Below are 25432 nucleotides of genomic sequence, written 5' to 3'. Positions count from 1 at the left end.
CGCAGCAGAAACTCTCTGTTCCACTTCAAGGTTCTGGAGGTGATTAAATACCCCATGTAGATCGTGGCTGGTAAACATTGTGCAAGGGTGTTGCTGGCACCGAAACTTTGAGCAAACTAGTCAGGCAGGGTGAAGGGCCACTGGGAGAGAGCACGAGAGTACTGTGAGAAGTGAGAAATGAAAGCCGCAGTCGCTGGAAACACTGAACATCAGGTCCGAACTTGGGCTCCCCTAAACTCATCCAACACATTCCATCCCCATCTCCTCCAGAGAGATCAGCTGCCATTAGCCAGCCGTCTGTCGTTCAGTCCCCACTATACCACAGGCATTCTATTTGTACTTTTCACACCCACCCACACCCAACCAAAAACGCATTTGTCTTCTAAAAGTTCCGGGTTCTGATGAAAGATCATTGTTTGAAACATTAAATCTTCACACTTGAACTGGGCTTCTAAGAACACCTATGGAGGCATAAATCCTGGAACCATTTAATAAGCAAAGGGACGTGGCAAGGGAAAAGAATGCTCAGTTGTTAAAAAAAATGGGCGAATTAAGGAATGTACTGAAGGTATGCCTCATTCATTATGATCCGAGCAAATTTACCTAAATCTGTTTTTGTCTAAGGGCAAATCAGATCAAAGTAGGTGGCTTAATTGAATCAAAACCAACGGTGGCCACAGATGTGCAGCATGAATTTAGAATGAATTACTCGTACAGGAATTAAATTTAAGCAGAATTTCATCACTGTTCATGATAGCCTTCACAAACTCTCACTCAGCATGACCTCCCCATCTACACAACCCCAGCAGCCTTTCATCACACCACCTCCCGCTGTGCCTGCATGGTGTATCTATCTGGCAATTCATTGACCTGAAGTGCGCTAACTTATCAACGAGGTCTGCAGTGCATTCACAGTTCTTGGATACAGTCATACAACTCAGATTGGGTAAGAAATTAACACTCTTTTCAATGACTGCTGGGAAGTATTTATCTCGTAATTTTAACTATTTTATCTCTTGTTATTTATTCTCTCTCCACCTACCACTCAACCCAGTTGCTGGTTAAAGCTCCAATTTAGGACTGAATTTTGACTGCACTAGATGATGCTCTATCCTTTACATTAAGGTGTTAAATTGTGACCCCCCCAGTCTGCTTGGCTGGATCTTGAACAGTAGTAGGATGGTTTATTTGAGTTGTAATCTTCAATCAACAGATACCAAAACACAGGCTATTAACTAGTATTATTCTGCAGGGCAAGGTTAAGCACTGCATCTTTCTGGCTTCCTAGCACTTTGAAGCACTAAGATTTTGAAATTTAGTATTGAATTTTCGGTATCTCTATCTCAAATGCTTTTTGTTGATTCAAGTTGAGTACCCCTTATCCAATATGCCTGGGGACATGATTTTTTTTAGATTTTGGATTTTTTTTGATTTTGGAATATATACTGTAATAGGGTTAATTGGAGTTGTCGGGGCTGCTGGAGTGGCGTGAGTCAAAGGGCTGGAAAAGTCTACTGAACTCCGTATCACCAAAATAATTTCCGACTCTTAATTTATGTGCTACCGGTAAGCAGTCTTAGACTTACATTTGCTTATCACACACGTACTTAACAGTAAAAATTATTCCATACAATTAATATACTGAAACTATAATGTGTGCAGGGTAACAATAGCAGCACAGCAGCATTAGAAAATTCCTGCATCGGCCATTGAACACCAACATACAACGGCAGGCTTTCCAGTCTCCACCTACGATGCCATGTTATGATTAAAAGGTTACAGTACACTGTCTTTGTATTTTAATTTATTCAGGTTTTACGGAAGGTATAAAAACAATCAGCTTTGTAGACTTGTTCTGGTGTTCAGCAGCGATGATCTTCACAAACTCATCAATGAATTTCTCTATTGTTTCATGATCAGCAGAAGCTTTACCTTTGAAGTTTCTTTAAATCTAAGAATTTAACATCTTTTCCTAAATTTCTGCAACTAGCATGCTGAATATTCACAATTACCTTCAATTCATCGTGACGGAGCTTTGCTTGTTTCATGATCGGCATACTGTTTAGTGGCATGCGTTCACTCCAACACTGACAAATCCACTCTGTCAATACGCCATCAAGAGCTTCATTTTTCAATTCATATAATGTTTTTCTGTTTTTCATTAGCCGAATGTTCATTACGGTCTCAGTACTGTCAGAGACCTCTGCATCACCTGGGAACCATCCCAGCACCTTGTGGAATTTTCCACTTATGCATCATGTCAGTGCTCAAAACAGATTTTGGATTTCAGAGGATTTTGGATTTTAGAATTTCGGGTAAGGAGCACTCAACCTGCATTATGTTCCATACGTCAGGCCATCCCCAGGTTAAGAACATTTGACTTATGGACACCCTTTCATATATTCAAACTCCCATATTATTAAGTTCAGAGTCAGGCATATGACCATACACTCATTCCTGCAAACAACAGCACTAGTTTCCCCTCCCCTTCTAAATTTAGTATTTGTTCTTTCCTGTCAGACCTGTATGATTCTGATGCTAGTCAATCTAAGAATGTGGAGGTATGCTTTCTGTTTTGAGTGAATTTTATGTATTTTCTGACTTACATACAAAAATCAATTTACAGACATTTGTAAAACTGTTACTTAGTGGAGGCCTGATTTTTTAGTATTTATTTACACTCCCACTTTGTTCCTCTTTATCCATTAGCTTAATTTTGCCCTTATATTGATAGATAGATATAATTTATTGATCCCGAGGGAAATTGGGTTTCGTTACAGCCGCACCAACCAAGAACAGAGCATAAGTATAGCAATACAAAAACCACAAACAATCAAACAACAAAATGCAAACTATGCCAGATGGAAAGTAAGTCCAGGATCAGCCTATTGGCTCAGGGTGCCTGACCCTCCACGGGAGGAGCTGCAAGTTCGATGGCCACAGGTAGGAACGACCTCCTGTGCCACCCATTGTTGTATCTCGGTGGAATATGGCCGAAGTCCTGATTATTCCAGTAGTGATATTCCTGTGCTGACAATGGAAGTTATGATTTACTTGCATTTATTTTTCTTAAGTATATAATTCGTCTGCATTCTCAACATTTCCCACATTTTTCTTCCTTCCTCAGCTGAACTATCTTTTAGTGGTATTTTCTTGTCACAATGGACCAAAGTGCTTCACATCTCCAGATCACTGTTTGTTTCTACTTCTAACACCACACGGACAGTGGATCCAGGTCATTACAGCTCAAAGAGCAAACTAAGCTCACTCCAACTTCCCTTGGCCTATAACCTCCCCTCAAATGTATGAGGAATGTTTGATGGCTCTGGGCCTGTACTCGTTGTAGTTTATAAGAATGAGGGCAGGTGTCACTGAAAGGCCCACAGAGAATGAATATTTCCAATAATGTTAGAGTAAAGGACCAGAGGACACAGCCTCAGAATAGAAGGATATCCTAAAGGAATTTCTTTAGCCAGAAGGTTGTGAATCTGTGGAATTTGTTGCCACAGAAAACAGCGGAGACCAAGTTATTGGGTATAATTAAAGCAGATGTTGATATTTTCTTGATTAGTAAGGGAATCAAAGGTTATGGGGAGAAGGCAGGAGAAAGGGTTGAAGAGGGAAAATAAATCAGCCATAATCGAATGGTAGAGCAAACTCAACAGGCCAAATGATCTGCTCCTACGTCTTATGGTCTCAACCTTCCTTAGTCTAAAGAGAACAACCCAGTTTCTCTGGGACAATCTGCAATAGTTATTCACCTCCAGCAGAGAACTTTAAGAGATACAGATTTTGTCTGTTTTTTGGAAAAGAAAATGATTCATTATCTCAATCATATCTATAAGCGAGAGAAATTATGTTAAACTTGACACGCAGTGTGTATCTCTTCCTTTGAACCACTTCAGCTGAGGGGAGGACAGAGTTAGGTAAACAACAGTTTGTAGAGAGTCTCTATTCTAAAAGAGTGTTAGAATTCTGAAAGGAGGAAGTTAACAAGATTTTTAATGTTGCTTTGTGGATAGCTGCATTGCTTTTTTAAAAAAATAATTGTTAATTCTGAATCGACTTTCTTCAGTCAGAGTATTGTGAATCTTTGGAATTCTCTGCTGGAGTGGAAGCTCAGTCATTTAGGACAGAGTACTGTGGATTTCTGGATACAAGCAGGATCGAATAGTCTGGGAGTGGGACAGGGAAATGGCTTTGAGGTAGATCATCGGCCATGATCTTTTTGAAAGGTGAGGCAGGCTGAGGCGCTGTCCTACCCACTCTTCTCCCTGTTTCTGATGTAAACAGTTACTAGTCAAACCCACCTGTTCATTTAACACCCTGTGCCTAGACAATGAAAGCTGTTGACAGCTTAAGTGTGGCTCCTGCAACAATAGGTTGTCACTGGGGCACTTTTGAATGTCGGTGCTAGTTAGCTGGAGTCTCAAGGGTCAAAGGAACCCGTCAGCCGGTACACAATAGATTCCTTCCGTTGTGAGTAACGCGGTCAACAGTGGATGCTGCCAGCAACTGCACAGATCTCCACTCTTTGTTCCAAACTAAAACCAGAGTTCACCTGCTCCGATTCCCAATTACTCTGCATTGCTCTAGCCTCCAGTCCCATCACCATCCCTCCTGGATAAAAAGATTTCAAGTGTTTCTTAAAATCTTTTTTAAAAAAATAAATTAATGGCTTTGATATGCAAGTATTTGTTCATTTCCCCCACACCATCTGTCTTTGGGAGAGGTGCAAATTCAATGTTAAATTGGGGAGGGTCCGACGCCCACGGGTCCCTCTGCTGCGATTTATTACAATGTGACTGGTGTCTCGATTCCTACCTGCGGACTCAGCTGCACCATCCTGGCTAGTTTCTCCTCGTCCTCCAACACTTCCTTCAGCTGCCGGGTGCTGAAGATACCGAAGCGGTCCCGGGACATGCTGCGGCCGGTCTACCACCGGAGGGGTACGCGCCACCGAGTTAACAGCGGAGCCGGACCATGCCAAAGGCAGCATCCGAGACACAGGGACAGCGGACCGGGGCGGAGTGTGTGCAGTGGGGCGGGGACTGGGGGGAAACGCCACGGCCGCCAGGTGGGGCTGCAGAGGCGGCGAGCGATAGAGCGGAGCGGAGCGGAGCGGGGCGGGTGGAGAGGGGGAATGATGTGGACCAAAAACAATGCCAACGTGTTAGTGTAGTTGCATTAGAATTGCCTGCAACTGAGGCATAATCAGCAACAGAGGAACGGACCAGTATTTATTGTCCACCTCTCCAATTATCCCTGGGAAGCTGATGGTGTTCTCCAACAGTCCCTGTGGGTGAAGGTGTGCTCACTGTACTCAGGGCAGAACCACACACCATGAGGTCAGGAGTTTTGGAGGGGAACCTGTGGGTGGTGAAGATCCCGCGGGTTTGTTGCTTTTCTCTTTGTGGAAGGGACTTAAGGCTCGGGAGGAGTGGCCTAGAGGAGCAATTGCAATGCGCTTTGGAAAAAAGGCACACTGGTGATGTGAGAATAAATATTTTGCGTGCTTGATAAGATGCCGGTCAAACAGACTGTTCTGTGCTAGATGGAGTCGAGTGCAGTTGAAGTCACTCTCCTGCAGGCAAATGGACGGCTTCCCACTTAACCCCTGACTTGTGACTTGGAGTCAGTGGAAATTCTTTGGGATGCCAGCAGAGTGTTGGAGGACTGGAGGAGGCTCTCAGAGAGGAAGGACTTGGGAGCAAAGATGAACACTCTTAAGATTGTTGGTTGGTCAGTGAACACAGAAATGATGAGTGAAGGGGATGATATGTATTCACATGTGGGAGGCAGAGTTTTGGAGTTAAGTGTATTTACACAGGATGTCAGGAATGTGAGTCCTGCGATTGATGAGTGTAGGTGTAATAGAGGGACAGATGATAGTGAAAAGGTGATCACCCTATTTAAATCCATGATAACGTGGCAAACATGGAGGCATTGTCCAGCCATTCTTTGGATGGGTTTACTTTACCAATACGGTGGGTTTGTGGTGTGGGGCCCCTGTCAATCTGGAAGGGCCTGGTTGTTGCTGGCGATTCCTATTATTCTTCAGTGTGTGCTGGAAGATGTTGGGCAACTCCCATGACTGCAGTTTACTGGCTCAACGCTTTGGGCTGTATCTGGTTGCACTTCACCACCGGATTACAGGAGCAGACCATGAAGTGTCCCAGTGCCTCTGTATTTATGCAGGCAAATTTGCTTTCAGATTCTGTGGCAGGATCTAGCATGGCACTCTATTGTATCTACTACGGACCAGCATTCTTCCCAGTTCACAGCCCGTGTCCTTGTTAAGGATCCCCGTGCACTCACACCTTTGCCTGTTCTGATGCTTCATCTGGGAAACACATTCATCAGTCAGCTGACTGAGTTGCAAGATGGAAAAGTATTCCCCCGCCCAAAAGAAAGGCAAATGAAACATTGGCAGGATTCTGTGTCAAACTTTCTCTTTTAAATTGGTGAATTGGTTTATTATTGTCACGTACTGAAGTAAGAGTGAAAAATTTGTCTTGTACCCTGTTTATACAGATCAATTCGTTACAACAGTGAATTGGAGAGTGCAGAGTGCAGAATAAAGTGTTACATTCACATTCAGTGCAGGTAGACAATAGGATTCAAGATCACAATGATCACAATCACAGTCTACTGTGACGTCAATAGTCCATCTTATTGTATTAGGGAACTATTCAATAGTCTTATAATGGTGGCATAGAAGCTGTCCTTGTGCCAGGAGGTGTGTGTTTCCAGGCTTTTGTATCTTCTATCTGCTCTGGGGGGGCATGGTGGGAAGGGAGATTGTTCGGGGTGAGTGGAATCTTTGATTAAGCTGGCTGCTTTACCGAGGCAGTGAGAAGTGTAAATGGAGTCTGTGGGATGGACTCTGATTTCTGCGGTGTGCTGAACTGTGACCGCGACTCTGTGCATTCTCCTGTGGTCTTAGGCAGAGTAGCTGCCATACCAAGCCATGATGCATCCAGAGAGGATGCGTTCTGTGGTACGTCAATACAAGCTGATGATGGTCAAAAGGATGCAGGTGCCATTCTTGGCCGTGGTATCAACGTGGTTGGACCAGGGCAGGCTGTTGATGATGTCCACTCCTAGAAATCTGAAGCTCTCACCCCTCTCAACCTCAGCACCTTTGATGTAAGCAGGAGGATCAGAGGTGGAGAGGATCAGCAACTTCAAATTCCTGGGTGTGATTATTTTGGAGGACCTGCCCTAGCCCCAGATTACAAACGAACCACAGCAACGCCTCTACTTCCATAGAAATTTGTGGCGATTCAGCACGATATCTAAAACTTTGACAAATTCTATAGATGTGTAGTGGAGAGTGTATTGACTGGCTGCATCGTAACCTGGTACGGAAACACCAATGCCCTTGAATGGAAAATCCTACAAGAAGTAGTGGATACGGCTCAGTCGATCACAGGTAGAGCCCTCCCAACGTTGGGCACATCCACATGAAACACTGTCACAGAAAAGCAGCATCCATCATCAGGGACCCCCACCACCTAGGACATGCTCTCTTCTCGCTGCTGCCATCAGGAAGAAGGTACAAGAGCCTCAGTACTCACACCACCAGGTTCAGGAAGAGTTGTTACCCCTCAACCATCAGGCTCTTGAACCAAAGGTCCTTGGTGATGGCAGAGTTTCTTAGATTGTGAGACACTGTCAAGATAGCCTAGGAGGGTAACTACAGAGCATTTTGTGGAGAGACACACAGCAGCGACTGTGGTGGAAGGACCGAATGCTGAGAGTGATAGATGAGTTAGCAAACTGATGTGGATTGGATGGTGTTGAGTTGGATGAGAGCGTTTGGAGCTGCGCTTGTGCCAGGGAGTGGAGGTTACGGTGCCACATCCGGGCTTGTTCCTTGTAAATGGTGGGAAAGTTTTGAGGAGTTGGGTAACTTGCCCCCAGGATACCCCCTTGTAGTCAAAGTATTTGTGTGCCTGATCCAGTTGAGCTTCTGGTCAACGTGATGCCATTGAACATCGAACATCACAGGTAGGAGATCAGACTCTCTTTTCTCAGGGATGATCATTGCTTGGAATTCTTGGCATGAACACTATTTGCCACTTACCAGCGTATGTGTGAATGTTATCTGGGCTTACCATGTTCAGGTACAGTATATAGAGCTGTGTTTGCTGAAGAGTTGTATATGGAATTGAAGATTATGCACTCATCTGTAAACATCCCCACTACAGACCTATTGGTGATAATACTGAAGAAGCTTGGGTCTTGGATCTTGAGTCTTGGATATTTCTGCCTCCCTAGCAGTACTGGCTCCAGCCAGAATAAGATTTACAGTGTACAATGAACCATTAAATAGTAACAGTGAGACTGTCTCCTCCCTGCTTAGTCTAACTTAAGAATACCCAGAAATGGTTACCAGAATGTTTGCATTAAAGTGGTTCTGACAATGCAGCAGAAAGCTGCAGGTTTTTGGTGTGATGTCCTCCAGATGATGTCAGCTGACAACTCTGGATATTTGGGAACTCTCAGTTGTTCGCTGTATCTGTCCATCTCTACCCAGTCAACTGTTTATCTTTACCCAGTTTATTTAGGCCTTAAGTTGAGAGACTTTATAGCCTCTGCAGGACACTCTGTTTGCTGCAGTGTTACCAAGGACTTTAGGACTAGCCTGCGAAAAGGTCCTTTGTCAAGTTGATGTAGAAGTCTCTGAAAACATGAAGTGGATGGCACTTTTTGTTGAGAGTGCTTGAGTTCCTCTTAAGTGGGGCTATTAGAGTTAGGCAGCTTGGTTAGAATGGACAGGATGGGCAGAAGGGCCTGTTTTCCATTCTGTTTAGCTCCAAGACTCACTTCTGGCAAGTTAGTAAGCTCAAAGGTACTTCTCTCATCTGCTGTGTTGTATTTAACATCATTCATTCAGGTGCCTTGCCGTTTGGCGTAGGAGATCATGTCTCTCCATCCATCACGGTCCCTGACCCTCTGAATTGTAGTTGTTGCCTCCCCTGTTTCTAACCATGATGTTATTCCATCTGTCATTTTCATTCTCTGTCTGCCCCTGCTTCTTTTTCCTTCCAGCTTTCCAGTTGTAACGAAATGTTCTAATGTCTCTCTTCGCATAATGTGTCCAAAGAATTTTGATTGCTGTTTTCTGATTTTTTTAAAAGTTATGTGTTGTTTTCGTTCTCTGTAGAACTCCTTCGTTGGTTATCCTGTCCGTATATGATATGCATAGCATTCTTCTGAGGAACCACATCTCTGCTGCATTGATTCTTTTTCCCATTGCACTTGTGATGGTCCACGACTCGCAGCCATACATCAACACAGGAAGAATGTAGCAGCTGGGAGTTCTAAGGCGGATGTCAATTGCTATTTTCTTGTTCGTTAGGATGTTTCTCATTTCTGTCAATGCTGTTCTTGCCATTGCTATTCTTGCTTTCATGTCTGTTTCGCATTTGCCATCAGATGTTACCCATGATCCAAGGTACTTGAAGTTGTGAACTTGTTTCAGGATTTCATTTCCCAATATGATCCTACAGATGGGACATCAGATTTCTTTGATATTACCATTACTTGTTTTCTTTTTGTTTAAGGTTAGGCCAAGTCTTTCGGTCTCTGTGTTAATGGTAGATACTAATTTCTGTAAATTTACTTCACTGTTTGCTATCAGTACTGTATCATCCGCATAGCGGAGGTTGTTGATATTGTATCCTCCTATACTTATTCCAGGTAGGTCTTGTATGATTCTCATGATGTTTTCACTGTACAGGGAGAACAGGCCTGGTGATAGAATACAACCCTGTCTGATTCCTCGCTTTATTGTACAACAAGATCTATACTTCTGTTTCATTGACTGCACAAAAGCCTTTGACAGAGTCATCATGAAAATGCTTAAAGATATTAATATCAACAGAAAGGATCTAAGAATAATCAGGAATCTCTACTGGCAACAAAGTTCATTCATGCGGATAGACAACAAGATTGGTTTATTGAACATCAGGAAACTTTTTAAAATCCTCATGGATTGCCTCCAGAGGTCTAGGATCATACAAAACTCTGCCCTCTTGTGGCTTCTCAGAGTCCTCTGGTGCCCTCTGTAAATCTCCAGAAACAGCTCTCCTTCCATTTCTTTACTAGTCAGCCTGCAAGTAGTCACCACTACCTTACGAACAGCATAGAATGGGGGTTCTTCCCAGTTTTAGATGTCTATTTCCTGCTGCTTGCCTAAGGCATTGTTAGTTCTTCCACAAGAACGAAGGCTTTACAATCTTCACAGTTCTGGTTGTCCCATTACGGAAGCATATGGAAACTTTGCAGAGAGTGCATAATATTTTTATCAGGAAGCTATCTGGATCAGAGAGTATTCACAATAAGAAGAGGTTGGGCAAACTTTGATTGCTTTCCCTGGAACATCTTGAGGCTGAGGGAAAACCTGACAGATGTTCATAAAATTTTGTGAGACGTGAATAGTACAGATAGTTTTTCTCCCAGTGTGGGGTATTAATATTAGTGGGGGTTCTCAATCGGGGTCCATGGACCCATTGGTTAATGGTAGGGGTCCATGGCATAAAAAAAGGTTGGGAAATACTAGAGGATATTTTAAAGGAACTTCGTAGGAGATGCCAGAGATTGGTAGCAGACGGTTCTCTCTGACTGGAGGCCTGGGATCGGTGCCGGGTCCATTGTTATCATCTATATCAATGATCTGAAAAATAATGTGGTTAACTAGATTAGCAAATTAATGGATGATAACAAGATTGGTGGCATAGTGGTCAGAAGGCCCACCAGCACCTTTACTTCCTGAGAAAACTAAAGAAATTTGGCCTGTCCCCCAAAACCCTCACTAATTTTTATAGATGCACCGTAGAAAGCATTCTTCTAGGGTGCATCACAACCTGGTATGGAAGTTGTCCTGTCCAAGACCGGAAGAAGCTGCAGAAGATCGTGAACATGGTGCAGCACATCACACAAACTAATCTTCCGTCCTTGGACTCACTTTACACCGCACGCTGTCGGAGCAGTGCTGCCAGGATAATCAAGGACACGACCCACCCAGCCAATAGACTTTTCGTCCCTCTTCCCTCCGGGAGAAGGCTCAGGAGCTTGAAGACTTGTACGGCCAGATTTGGGAACAGCTTCTTTCCAACTGTGATAAGATTGCTGAACGGATCCTGACCCGGATCTGGGCCGTACCCTTCAAATATCCTGCCTCTCGGTTTTTTTGCTTTTCATTTTTCTATTTTCTATTTATGATTTATAATTTAAATTTTTAATATTTACTGTTGATTTGTAATCCAGGGAGCGGGAAGCGCAGAATCAAATATTGCTATGATGATTGTACGTTCTAGTATCAATTGTTTGGCAACAATAAGGTATAAAGTAAGGAAGGCTATCAAAGTTCGCAAAGTGATCTGGACCAGCTGGGTAAACGGGCTGAAAAATGGCAGATTGAGCTTAATGCAGACAAGTGCGAGATGTTGCACTTTGGCAGGACAAACCAGCTTTAGAGATGCACAGTGAATACACAGTGCAGTCAAACAAAGGAACCTGGGAACACAGATCCATAATTCTTTGAAAGAGGTATCATGGTTAAGTAGGGTTGTAAAGAGAGCTTTTACCTTTATAAATCCCTAAGCATTGAGCACAGGATTTGGGAAGTTATGTTGAAGTTGTATGAGAAGTTGGTGAGGCCAAATCTGGAGTACTGTGTACAGTTCTGGTCACCTACCTACAGGAAAGATGTAAGTAAGTTTGAAAGAGTACAGAGAAAACTTACAAGTATGTTTCCCTGACTTGAGGACCTGAGTTATAAGGAAAGGTTAAATAGGTTAGGACTTTATTCTCTGGAGCGCAGGAGAATGAGGGGAGATCTTATAGTGATATACAAATTTATGAGGGGTATAGATAGGGTAAATGCTTGCAGGTTCTAGACTAGAGCTAGAGGTCATAGGTTTCAGGTGAAAGCTGAAATATTTAAAGGAAATGTGAGGAGGAACTTCCTTACTCGGAGGTAGTGCAAGTGTGGAACAAATAAAAGAAGTTTGAGGAGAAGTTTAGATAGGTACATGATGAGATGGGTATAGAGGGTAATGATCCAAGTGTGGGTAGATGGGACTAGGCAGATGACCAGACTACCATGGATTAGATGGGCTGAAGGGCTTGCTTTTGTACTGTAGTGCTCTAATAAGTGTACTGTTTTGGATACTGTTGAGGGGAATGACCGACTTGAGTAGGCGGGGGGAAAGTTGCAGTGCCTGGGTGACACTGAGTCTGGCGCTGTGGCTCAGAAGGGAAGGGGAGAGAAGAGGACTGCAATAGTGAGAAGGGCTTCCATAGTTAGAGGAGTAGACACAGGATTCTGTGGGCATGATAGGGACAGCTGGATGTTATGCTGCCTCCCAGGTGCCAGGGTCAGGGACGTTTCGGATCGGGTCCACGATATTCTAAAGGAGGTTGGTGGATAGTCAGAAATCCTGTAATGTATTAGCACCATTGAAATGGGTAGGGAAAACGAGGAGGTCCTGAAGAGAGATTTTAGGGAACTAGGTAGAAAGCTGAAAAGCAGGATCTCCTGTGGTGGTAATCTCTGGATTGCTGGCTGTGCATGTGCCAATGAGGGTAAGAACAGGATGATTTGGCAGATGAATGCACGGTGAGAAACTGGTTCAAGGGCAGAATTTCAGATTTCAGGATCATTGGGATCTCTTTTGGGGAAGGTATAACTTGTACAAAAGGGACAGGTTACACCTGAACCTGAGGGGGGCCAATATCCTTGTGAGCAGGTTTGCTGGAGCATTTAGGGAGGGTTCAAATCAAATTTACAAGGATGATGCCTGGTTTGGAGGGTGAACCTTATGAGAAGAGGTTGAGTGAACTTGGCCTTTTCTCCTTGGAGTGACGGAGGATAAGAGGTGACCTGATAGAGGTGTATTAATTGATTAGGGGCATTGATCATGTGGATAGCCAGAGGCTTTTTCCCAGGGCTGAAATGGCTAACATGAGGGGGCATTGTTTTAAGGTGCTTGGAAATAGGTACCGAGGAGATGTCAGGGTAACTTTTTCACACACATAGTGGTGGGTGTGTGGAATGCACTGCCAGTGGCGGTGGAAGTGGATACTATAAGGTCTTTTAAGAGCCTCTTAGATAGGTACATGGAGCTTCGAAAAATAGAGGGCTATGCGTTAGGGAAATCCTAGGCAGTCTCTAGAGTAGGTTACATGGTCAGCACAACATTGTGGGCTGTAGATTTCTATGTTCTAAATGGTGCAAATGGTTCTGTTTATTGTCAGAGAATGTAATGTTGGCATTCATTTCTAGAGGAATAGAGTATAGAAGCAGGGATGTGATGTTGAGGCTCTATAAGGTGCTGGTTAAACCTCATTTGGAGTACTGTGGGCAGTTTTGGTCTCCTTATTTAAGAAAGGATGTGCTGATGTTGGAGAGGGTACAGAGAAGATTCACTAGAATTATTCTGGGAATGAGAGGGTTAACATATGAGGAACGTTTGTCCGCTCTTGGACTGTATTCCTTGGAGTTTAGAAGAATGAGGGGAGACCTCATAGAAACATTTTGAATGTTGAAAGGCATGGACAGAGTGGATGTGGCAAAGTTGTTTCCCATGATGGGGGAGTCCAGTACGAGAGGGCATGGCTTAAGGATTGAAGGGCACCCATTCAGAACTGAGATGCGAAGAAATTTTTTTAGCAGAGGGTGGTGAAACTATGGAATTTGTTACCACGGGCGGCAGTGGAGGCCAAGTCATTGGGTGTATTTAAGGCAGAGATTGATAGGTATCTGAGTAGCCAGGGCATCAAAGGTTATGGTGAGAAGGCGGAGGAGTGGGACTAAATGGGAGAATGGATCAGCTCATGATAAAATGGCAGAGCAGACTCGATGGGCCGAATAGCCAACTTCTGCTCCTTTGTCTTGTGGTATACAGTATACAAACTGAAATACTTGTCTGGTGGACATCCATGAAAAACAGAAGAACCCCAAAAGAATGAATGATAGAAAAACATTAGAACCACAAAGCCCCTTCTCCCCCCTCCCCTGCGCAAGCAGTATCAACGCAACAACCTCCTCTTCGCGCGCCCCCCCCCCCCATTTCAGCAAAAAGCCTCAGTGCCCACCACCTACCAAACGATAGCAAAGCACCTAATGGGCGACCATGCAGTCAACAAAGACTATTGTTTATCTAACAATTCGACATCCACAGGCTCTCTCTTGCTCACCAACAAGGGACAGAGGGATATAAGCAACACACCTCAAAGTTGCTGGTGAACGCAGCAGGCCAGACAGCATCTCTAGGAAGAGGTACAGTCAGGAGGGTCCTGACGAAGGGTCTCAGCCCGAAACGTCGACTGTACCGCTTCCTAGAGATGCTGCCTGGCCTGCTGCGTTCACCAGCAACTTTGATGTGTGTTGCTTGAATTTCCAGCATCTGCAGAATTCCTTGTGTTTGCGACAGAGAGATATAACCCATTTTCACATCAAAAGGGGAGACTGACAGTCACTCTTACGATGTTACAGTCTGCCCCATCGCTTTTTATTCTGAGATTCTTCGACTTGAGAATTGACAGCAAACATCCCCCACCATCGAGAGAAAGAGAGGGAGAGTGCGATCGCTTGACCACAGAGACCTCCATCTGCACATCCACAGCAAATCCTGATGAATTGGAATTGGAATTGAATTGAATTGACTTTATTTCTTATATCCTTCACATAAATGAGTAAAAATCTTTATGTTATGTCTCCATCTACAAACATAAATGTGCAATGTGCAATCATAGTAATTTATAATAAATAGAACAGTCAATGTAATATAAAGTACACTCAAATCAGTGTGAGTTCATCCATCTGATGGTCTGGTGGAAGAAGCTGTCCTGGAGCCCGTTGGTCCTGGCTTTTATGCTGCGGTATCACTTCCCGGATGGTATCAGCTGGAATAGATTGTGGTTGGGATGGCTTAGATCCCCAATGATCCTACGGGCCCTTTTTACACATGTCCTTGTAAACGTCCTGAATCATGGGAAGTTCACATCTACAGATGCGCTGGGCTGTCCGCACCACTCTCTGCAGAGTCCTGCGATTAAGGGAGGTACAGTTCCCATACCAGGCAGTGTTGCAGCCAGTCAGGATGCTCTCAATTGTGCCCCTCTAGAAAGTTTTCAGGATTTGGGGGCCCATACCAAACTTCCTCAACCGTCTGAGGTGAAAGAGGTGCTGTTGTGTCTTTTTCACCACACAGCTGGTGTGCACAGACCACGCAAGGTCCTCGGTGATGTGGATGCCAAGGGGCTTGAAGCTGTTTACCCTCTCAACCCCAGATCCATTGATGTCAATAGGGGTTAGCCCGTCTCCATTCCTCCTGTAATCCACACCAGCTCCTTTGTTTTTGCAACATTGTTTTCTTGACACCACTGTGTCAGAGAGATGACTTCTTCCCTGGAGGCCACCTTGTTATTGTTTGAGATAAGGCCAATCTATGTGTCATCAGCAAATTTAATTAGCAGATTGGAGCTGTGGGTGGTGATACAGTCATGGGTATACAGGGAGTAAAGGAGGGGACTCAGTATGCAGCCCTGAGGGGCTCCTGTATTGAGAGTCAGAGGGTTGGAGGTGAGGGAGCCCACTCTTACAACCTTGATGCCCCACCTCCTGTGGTGTCTCAGTCAGCAACACCGGCCTGGAATCAGTCATTCGCAAAGCCGCACCCCTAAGGCGCCATCTGTCAATCTGCGCCTGGAGAATGTCGGAAAACGGTTGGCCGGGGAGCTCCAGGAACGGGAATTCATACGCCATTTAAAAAAAAAAGTTGCAGTTTGAGTGCCACTTACTGATCAGGACTTTGATAGAACCCCAAACACCTTGAAAAGGGGAACAAAGAGACATTAAAGAGAGGAATTTAAGCTGCTTCTGCAGATGTGCTCAAAGAGTCAGCCACTTGGCGCCATCTTAACTCCTGATATATATTAGGTAAGAGGTGGATTGGTAAGTACATCTGTGCAGAAGGCAGGAATACCAGGCTTCCCGGGATGCCTTGAATATTCTAGTATGATATGGCATACCTTCCAGTAGTTGAAAAGGTTGAGAAGAAATCTGGCTGTAGTTTGGCTTGATCTGGCAAATGCGTATGGTTATGTTCCCCATGTCCTGATTGAGTTTGCGATGGAATTCCTATGGATTCCTGCTAAGGTGAGGAACTTTGTTATGCAGTACTACAACGATTTCTGGATGAGGTTTTCAGCTCAGCAGTTTACAACTAGGTGGCAGAGCTTGTATGTTGGAATCCCAATGGGATGTGCAATTTCACCCATCCTTTTTGTGGGGTGAATGAGGTGTCAGGGAGGGGTAGCACCTCTGGTGGGGGAACATGTCATGTCCTTTTCAAGGCGGTTAGTCCACCTTTGGTCCCCACCTGGCACTCAGCTCTCACCTGTAGCTCCTCGTAGCTGTTTGCATGCGACAGCGGCCACACCCTGGGCAATGGCTTCGACAAGCCGGCTAAACCAGTTGAGGGTAGCTGACGGGTCTCAAACCCTCGGTGAGATAGGGAGTTGTCTATCCCAGCATGTGAAGACAGACTCCGGTGGATTGAGCGGACGAGACCAATGGAAGGTCCAGCGGTCAAGAAGGCGGTCACTGCAAGCGTCGTGGAACGTGTAGAGCAGGACAAGACACAGAAGGTGTCCTGGGCATCCACTGCGCCTAGTCCCATCTCCAGCCATCTCGACTCTGTCTTGCCACTGGATCCAGATGGGAATTGGGAAGAGAGAGTGAGGCTGACGCTGTGCAACTCTCCCTCACTTAAATCCAAATCATGCGGTAGTCTCGACACCATCATAATGGTGTCGAGGTCCTCATCGATGTCAATGATGGACAAACACTTGTGTTAGCCATAGAGATCACTGTGAGGGCTGCAGAATCAGTGGGACCAGGTGTTGCACTTGATGGCGGAGGGGAGTTCCAAAGAAGTAGTATTCTAAAGGCAGGATGCCACAACCATGGCTGACAAAGGAAGTCAAAGCTAACATAGAAGCCAAAAAGAGGGCTTATAATAGAGCAAAAATTACTGGGAAATTAGAGGATTTGGAAACTTATAAAAACAAACAGAAAGCAACTTTAAAAAAAAGCCATAAGAAGGGAAAAGATTAAATATGAAGGTAAGCTATCCAGCAAATCTGTTAGAATTCTTTGAGAAAATAACAACCAGGATAGACGAATGATAATCAGTTGATGTTGTGTACTTGGATTTTCAGAAGGCCTTTGACAAGGTGCCGCACATGAGGCTGCTTAAGAAGATAAAAGCCCGTGCTATTACAGGAAAGGTACTAGCATGGATAGAGCATTGGCCAAATGGCAGGAGGCAAAGAGTGGGAATAAATAGAACCTTATTTGATTGGCTGCCATTGACTAGTTGTGTTCTGCGGGGGTCGGTGTTGGGACCACTTCTTTTTATGTTGCATGCCAGTGATTTGAATGATGGAATTGATGGCGTTCTGGCCAGGTTTGCAGATGATACAAAGATAGGCAGAGGGATAGGTAGTGTTGAGGAAGCAGACAGTTTGCAGAGGGACCTGGACAGATTGGGAGAATGGGCAAAGAAGTGGAGGATGGAATATAGCATAGGGAAGTGTATGGTCATGCACTTTGGTAGAAGGAATAAAAGCAGAGACTATTTTCTAAATGGAGAGAAAATTCAAAAATCAAGGTGCAAAGGGACTTGGGAGACCTTGTGTAGGATTCCCTAGAGGTTAAGTTGCAGGTTGAGTCAGTGGTGAGGAAGGCAAATGCAATGTTAGTATTCATTTAAGAGGACTAGAAATCTAAATCTGGGCCGGCTCATGTGCTGTGATGTACTGATGACAAAAGACCTCTGAATGAATCCTGATGCAAGATTGTCAGGCAGGTTCTGTTTAAGCAGGTATTTTGATCGAGCGCTCTTTCAAACACTTTCTTTGACAATGTTACCTCTTTTAATGGGGAAATTGATTGGGGGAAAGCACTAAAAGAAATGATAGTCAAGTAGACCAAAAATTGTTGTGCTAGCTGTCAGTTTTGGGCTGTGGAGGACAATGGTACCCAATTCTGGCTGGTACTGGAACAGAGAACATTACAGCACAGTATAGGCCCTATAACCCATGATTTTATACTGGCATTTTAACCTACTCCAAGATCTAACTTGCCTTTCACATAACCCTCCATTTTTCTTTCATCCATGTGCCTATCTAAGAGTCTATTAAATGTCCCTGCTATGCCACCTGTCCTCTTCTGGGTATCTGGGCCCCTTACCTAAGAAAGGATGTGGTGGCATTGAGGAGATTCCAGAGGAGGTTCACAAGGATGATCACACGAATAAAAGAGTTAAGGTATGAGGACTCTGGGCCTGCACTCGCTGGAGCTCAGAAGAATGAGGGGAGATCTCATTGAAACCTACTGAATATTGAAAGGCTTAGATAGAGTGGATGTGGAGAGGATGTTTACTATAGTGGGAGAGGCTAGGATCAGAGGGCACAGCTTCAGAATACAAGGACTTACCTTCAGGACAGAGATGAGGAGGAATTTATTTAGCTAGAGGGTGGTGAATCTGTGGAATTCATTGCCACAGATGGCTGTGGAGACCAAATTATTGGATATATTTAAAGCAGAGGTTGATAGGTAAGGGTGTCAACAGTTACAGAGAAAAGGCAGGAGATAGGGTTTGAGAGAGGCACTAAATCCAGTGTGATGGACTGGCAGAGCAGACTTGATGGGCTGAATGGCCTAACTCTGCTCCTTTGATTTATGGTCTTATTTGCCTGTACCACCACCAGAGCCACAGTGCAGTTCATTCATTTACCATTCTCTGCATATAAAAACCTGCCTCTGACATCCCCGTTATACTTTCCTCCAGTCACCTTTGTAATGGCCTGGTTTCCATCATTGATATTACAGTACTGTGCAAAAGTCACAGGCACATATATATGTAGTAGTGTATGTAGTGTGTATGTATATGTGTATGTGTGTGCGTATGTATATATATATATATATATATAGCCTTTTGCACAGTACTGTAGTAATTTTATGTATTGCACTGTACTGCTGCCGCAAAAAATAAATATTACATTACATTTGTGAGCGATGATAAACCTGATTGGGATATGGGTCTCTGTTGTGGGCTGAGACAGGGAAAGGGGAATCATGTTTGAGGAAGGGGGAGAGGGAAGCACCAGTGACATTCTGTGTGTTGCTTTGGATTTCCAGCACCTTCAGAATTACTTGTGTTTTTGATCAATAAACCAATTGTTTGGAATCAAATGACCTTGCCTAGTGTCTCAGGGCTGGGTGTGTCTGCACCTGTACACCACCCCTACCCCGGCAGTGTCTGCCACCCATCCCATGGCGCTCCATCCTCACCAATCCCAACATCCTTTGCTACCGCCAGATTTACAAACTGGCTCTCCCCTTCACGTTGGCAAATGCAGTGATGTACAAAAGTCTTAGGCACTGTAGCTATACACACACCTAAGACTTTTTTTTACAGTACTGTATACAGCTGAGAATTACTTTTTGTTGAGGATAAAATATTCAAAATGAATATTTACTGTTGCACTTGGCAACAGAGGGCAGTGTTGCACTTGCAACATCGTAAACTATTCAGTGCAGTACAGGAGATAATCAGGTTTTCCCAAAGTACCTCGCTTTGTGAGATGTTTTCTGGTGTGGTTTGTGTCTGTGTGTGTGCTGTTGTATAAACATTAATACATGATTTCATATCTGTGGTTGTGCTTAACTTTGTGCACATAGTAATTACCATAATCTGTAAGTAGGTGTTCACATATTTATAATGTATGAATTTGTGTGAAAATGAGATCTGTAAGTTGAGGTCATGTGAAGGACTTGTGTCAGTAAATTTATTTTAAAGTAGTCTTTGTAGGTTTACTTTGGACAATATGTCTAATCTTGAAAGAACAGCTAAAATTCTCCTAACAATTAAATGTTGTGGTGAATACACACTTCCACCCAATTTTTGTATCCACATGCATGTTTATACTATGAACCCAATAGCCAGTAGAGTCATATGGAGTGCCTGTATATCAACAGTATAACTTTGACCCAGAGATTCAGTTTGCACCATTACTTCAAGTGCTCAATATGTAAAGCTCAAAGTAAATTTATTATGAAAATACACATATGTTAACATATACTACTGAGATTCATTTTCTTACAGGCATTTAAAGGAAAAAAGAAATGCAATAAGAGTTTATGAAAAACTATAGATAAACAAAGACTGACAAGCCAATGTTCAGAAGAAACCAAACTGTGTGAATGCAAGTTAATGCTGAGAACGTGAGCTGTAAAGGGTCCTCGAAAGTGAGTCTGTAAGATGTAGAATCAGTTCAGAGTAGTAGTGATTGAAGTTATCCATGCTGTTTCAGAAGACTGATAGATAGAGGGTCATAACTATTCTGTTCCTGGTGGTGTGAGGTCTAAGGCTTCTGTACCTCCTGTCCGATGGTCGTAGCCTGGATGATGGGGGTCTCTGATGGACACTGTTTTCTTGCTGCAGTACTCCATGTGAATATACTTATTAGTCTGTTGCCAATATGAATTTCTTCTTAATCAGCTCCTGCAAGTCAGGTTAGTTCATCCGTTATAATTCAACGCTAATAAATTTTGTTTGGAAGCAGACTTGACAATAATACAAACGAGAGAAAATCTGCAGATGCTGGGAATCCGAGCAACACACACACACAATGCTGGAGGAACCCAGCAGGCCAGGCAGCATCTATGGAGAAGAGTGCAGTCGACGTTTCGGGTCACACATAGTCATTTCATAATCGTGTGTGATCTTGACAATGCAACCATCTTGAGCTCAGATGTGTGAACCCTTCTGTTTCTGTGTGGGAAATGTTAATTGAACAAGTACACCCTGAGTCTGCAGTATTAGGTGCTTCAACCCGACTGAATCTGCAGATTGCGGTGGTACCTGGGAGCAAGCTGTCTGTCGGACAATTAAGATGGTTGACATTGTGATGCTTAGCCTCATAAAGGGAACTTTAAATATTTTAAAAGGTTACATTAAACTATGAACCTTTTTCTTGATTTCAGGTCTATCTTCACAGCATCTGTGCTTTGAATATGTTTCGATGTGAGTGAACCTGTTCGCACAATGCTTGTCTGTTATTTAGTGGTGAGCCTGCAGACGTCAATGTACACATTTGCAACTTTGCTCTCTACATCCATTGACTGAAAGTCAGTTTCTGTCTCCGCAGATGCTGTCTGATCTGTATCACATTTCCACATCTTCTGTTCTGTGTTCTTCAAAGCCTTTTTTCATGGATTGACTGATTTGCTGTTTCTTTGAAGAGTCCTGTAATAATCACCCTCCCCCCCAAGTAGTTCAGTGTATTCTATGAATGTAAGTCAATGTTCAAATTTGTTATCGAAGTACACTATATACACACCATAAACAACCTCGCAATTCATCTTGTAAGCACCCATCTCCCATCTCCACTTTGACAATGCAAGGGGTAGGGGACCCAGATGAAATCAAGAGACTGCAGATACTGGAATCTTGAACATAAAACATCTCAGCATCTTTGGAGGAAAAAGGTGCAAATTGATACTTTGGATCAAAATCCTGCGTCAGGACGGAAGCTCTCTACAATAGAGCAGTATCAGAGCAGAGGAAGAGAGACTAGTAGGTGATGGATGGAGCCAGAGGGGAGGATAGGATGGGCAGGTGGGGCATTTACCTTAACCTCAGTGTCCTCCCATACACATGCACCTGTCCTCCCAGTTTCCTTCTCCCTTTGTTCACATTTCCCATCCATTTCCCCTCCTGGTTCCATCTGCTCATCATCCCCACCTAGCAGCCTCTATTTCCTACAGTACCTACCTACCACCCCTCCCCACACATACACCTTGCTGTACTTCAATATACTAGCAAACTTCTCCCCAAGTCCTGATGTAGGTGTCAACCCAAAATGACAACTTAGACCTTTCGCTTCCACAGATGCTGACTGACCCACTAAGTTCTTCCGGTGTTGTTTTTAAAATCCTGGATGGAGTACTGTGCACCATGCAAACTATTAAATAAAATCTCTGTACTTTATATAAAATGGAGTTGTGGGATAGAGATGGAACATACCAGAAGCTATGTCCTACTGGACAAAGTTTATTAACTACGTCAGTTATTGTTTCAAGGCACTACATGTTTAACTGTCTTCAGGTCTTGAACTGATTATTTTATGAGTGACTATAAATCACCAACTGCAAGAACATAAGGAAGCATCAGACTGATTTCATTTAGGGCTGGTTTGCCTCATGGTGTGCTAGAGTTGACAAAGGTGAGGTACTTAATGGCTTCAAAAGCTGGCATTTCAGGTCGAGACCAGTAGCCATAAATCTGATGAAGTATATTTTTAAAAAAACTTATTCTTGATCTTTGGTGAGGAGGGTTATTTACTCCTCCAGCAATGAAATTTGTGGATAGTAATCCTGTTCTCCCAGGATGAACAGAGCAGGTAGTGCTGCTGTCTTCAGGTTCCTGTGGCGGGGTTTTGATCCCAACATCTGGTGCTTTCAGCATGGAGATTGCCTTTTCTTCCTGGGATCGTGTGGATTTCCTACTACATGCTGGTTGGCTACTGTAGGAGGTCGATGGCTTGGAGGGTAGTGATGGGCATCCGAAGGAGAAGCGAGGCAATAAGATTTATGAAATTGCTTTGGGGGCCAGAATAGAGTTGATGGGCTGAATAACCTTCTGTGTCATAAGGGAAAGATGAAAATATAATGGAGTCGAGTTCTACTCCACAGAAACAAGCTCTTTGGCTTAAATCATCTTCTGGATCTGATTTACCTGAATCAAACTGAGTGCTTCATAAATCAGCTGCAACAAAAAGCAAACCTGACCAGCCCGGTGTTTTGAATAGCTGTATTTATTCAAATTGTAGCAACTTACCAGAGAGCAGTCCAACTGAATTGAAAAACACAAGTACCTAAACATAAGAAGCTAATAACGGGTTTGTGCTTGGTTGTTAAAATATCTACCAATCAACAACCATTTCATTCAGAGAACCTTTAGAAGCAGCAGACTTTAGTTTGGAGGTTTTATTTTTTCATCCTTGATTTTTTTCTGCCATTCTTACACAATTAGTGTGTGCTGGAGTATTGTCCTCCAGGCCATGGCTGCTCTCTGTCATTCAACCCAGATGCCATTGTTTATGGGTACCAGGGGGGGTGTAGACTGGAGTTTGAAATAACACATGTAAGCCTGGCTGACTTCCTGTTCCTCCCTCAAAGTACCTAGCAGCAGACAGCAATGCAAACTTGGCTCAATTCCCCTGATCCAAGAACGCCAAGGTCCATTTTAGGACTCCCTCGCCTAACTGAGAGTTGAAAGCATGATAGAGGCCTGGGCCTAAACCTTTATGTGCACAAATCAGAGCAGGAAATCCAACTCGCCCACTGAGCAATGAATTGTTCCAATGCCATCAATTACTTTTCTTCAAAAGGAGCACTGTTTCTCTGAGCCTGGTCCTAGGAGAGTCTAATTGAAGGACCTGATTGCAACCCTTGTAAAGTTTGTGTTCATTTTATAATAATAACACATTTAAGTATTCAAAATATATTAAATAAGAATTCATAAGTGACTTTTATAGTGCATATTTTAAATATCTCAGAAAATAGAAATCTGTTCAATAGAAGTATTAAATTGTTTGCTACCTCACTCAATGTCCCTGAATGGCTTCCAATATTAATTGATAAAGGTCAGTGACCTGTTTGTCTCTCTAGCGATGCTGGCTGACTTGCTGTATATCTGTTTTTCTTTCAAATATTGATGATGCTTTGTCAAATTTCCAGTAAGGTTAGCTTTCATTTAAAATGTTTTGCTCCTTATTTCAGTGCCCTCTCCCACTTCTTTCTTTTCATTCCCACTAGAGCTCAGTGTTTCAGACCTTCTAGTTAAGTCATCTTCCAGCAAACTCTAAAAGTTGCAAGGATGAGATTCTTGACATTACTAGTGCCTCAGGACTAATCTGAAGTTTAAAAGCTGTCAATAGAAACCTTGTGCTATCAAAATGTCGTGGAAATCTCTGCTGGGTTCTATCCATGACCACAGATGTTCAGACTGATGCAGTTTTATAAGTCTAACCACATTAGAAACCCTATGAAGATAACAGCAGTAAAATCCATTATTTTACAATCAGAATAGAGCATAGCTATTAAAGTCTGTGGAAAAAAAGACCAAGCCTGCTTTAAACAAAGCTAAATGGGATAATTAAAGCATGTTGAAAATGCCTCAAATTTAGCACAACATCCAACATTTATTGCAGTTATTAACCTAGGTTCATTTCCTACTGTTTTAAGTGCTTTAAATTAGTGGGACTAATAAATTATATGCATTTCTTCCCAGTGACAGGTGAGATGTTGAATATTAAAGTTAAGTATTTGGATAGGCAGATCTTCAAGCCCACAGCTTTGTCTGTAGGAACTGTCTCCCTGCCTGAGACAGGGGTGAACCCTGTAAACATCTCAAATCCCTGAAGTAAGCTGTCAGCTCCTTGTGCTACAATCCTTCGGGATTCTGCCCATGCATTTGCTGCTGAATCTTCTGCAACATCTCTTGCATTCGCCGCAGCTGCAATACAAGAGAGACAACAAAGCCGTGGTCATTTTACAAGGAAGACGAGGCCTTCATCTCACCACGAGGACAATGGTGGGTGTGTTTCCGGTCATGCACAGCTCTCATCTGTGTTATCCAACTAGCCACACAGGACATTACGGCCATGATTGACCCTGCCCTGATTGGGAGACCCGACACATACATTGACCAAGATACAGTATTATAAGGAGACAGTGGTAAATTCATGCCCTACATTCGGTAGGTTTCAATGAGATCCCCACGCATTCTTCAAAATGCCAGTGAGTACAGGCCCAAAGCTGTACTCACTGTCATATGATAACCCCTTCATTCCCGGAACCATCCCTGTGAACCTCCTCTGGACTCCTTTCAATGACAACACATCCTTTCTGAGATATGGGGCCCAAAACTGTTGACGATATTCCAAGTGCAGCCTGACTAGTGTCTTATTAAGGTTCAGTATTATTCCTTGTTTTTATATTCTATTCCCCTTGAAGTAAATGCCAACATTGCATCTGCCTTTTTTTTTAAAACCACAGAGTCAATCTGTAAATTAACCTTTTGGCAGTCTTGCACTAAGTCCCTCTGCATCTCTGATGTTTGAACCTTTCCCCCATTTAGGTAACAGTCTGCACTATTGTTCCCTTACCAAAGTGTATTATCGTACATTTCCCAACACTGTATTCCATCTGCCACTTTTTTGCCCATTCTTCCAATTTGACGAAGTACTGCTGCAATGCCATTACTTTATCAGCACTACCTACCCCTCCACCTGTCTTCATATCATTGACAAACTTTGCCACTAAGCCATCAATTTCACTATC

General features: G+C 43.4%; 2 protein-coding genes and 1 long non-coding RNA gene across 8 annotated transcripts in view; 1 reads left to right on the top strand and 2 right to left on the bottom strand.

Moving 5' to 3' along the window:
• vps37d (VPS37D subunit of ESCRT-I) overlaps positions 1 to 5019 on the bottom strand; it is a 56687-nt gene extending 51668 nt beyond the window's left edge. Inside the window, exon 1 of the mRNA XM_072243509.1 lies at positions 4825 to 5019. Within this exon, the coding sequence (XP_072099610.1) occupies positions 4825 to 4923 (99 nt within the window). The 5' untranslated portion in view covers positions 4924 to 5019. The remainder of the gene's footprint in view (positions 1 to 4824) is intronic.
• Positions 806 to 25432, top strand: part of LOC140187786 (uncharacterized) — a 43218-nt gene continuing 18591 nt past the window's right edge. The window contains exon 1 of the long non-coding RNA XR_011883151.1: positions 806 to 946. This is a non-coding gene — a long non-coding RNA (uncharacterized lncRNA). The remainder of the gene's footprint in view (positions 947 to 25432) is intronic.
• The window catches only part of LOC140187784 (septin-5-like), a 106543-nt gene continuing 104016 nt past the window's right edge, over positions 22906 to 25432 (bottom strand). For all 6 annotated transcript variants that reach the window (XM_072243507.1, XM_072243505.1, XM_072243508.1 and 3 more), the window contains one exon: positions 22906 to 24605. In XM_072243507.1, the coding sequence (XP_072099608.1) occupies positions 24534 to 24605 (72 nt within the window). In that variant the 3' untranslated portion in view covers positions 22906 to 24533. The remainder of the gene's footprint in view (positions 24606 to 25432) is intronic.

This window comes from Mobula birostris, chromosome 25 (assembly GCF_030028105.1).
Source record: "Mobula birostris isolate sMobBir1 chromosome 25, sMobBir1.hap1, whole genome shotgun sequence".
Taxonomy (NCBI): domain Eukaryota; kingdom Metazoa; phylum Chordata; class Chondrichthyes; order Myliobatiformes; family Myliobatidae; genus Mobula; species Mobula birostris.
This window is presented reverse-complemented; position numbering and strand designations above follow the sequence as displayed.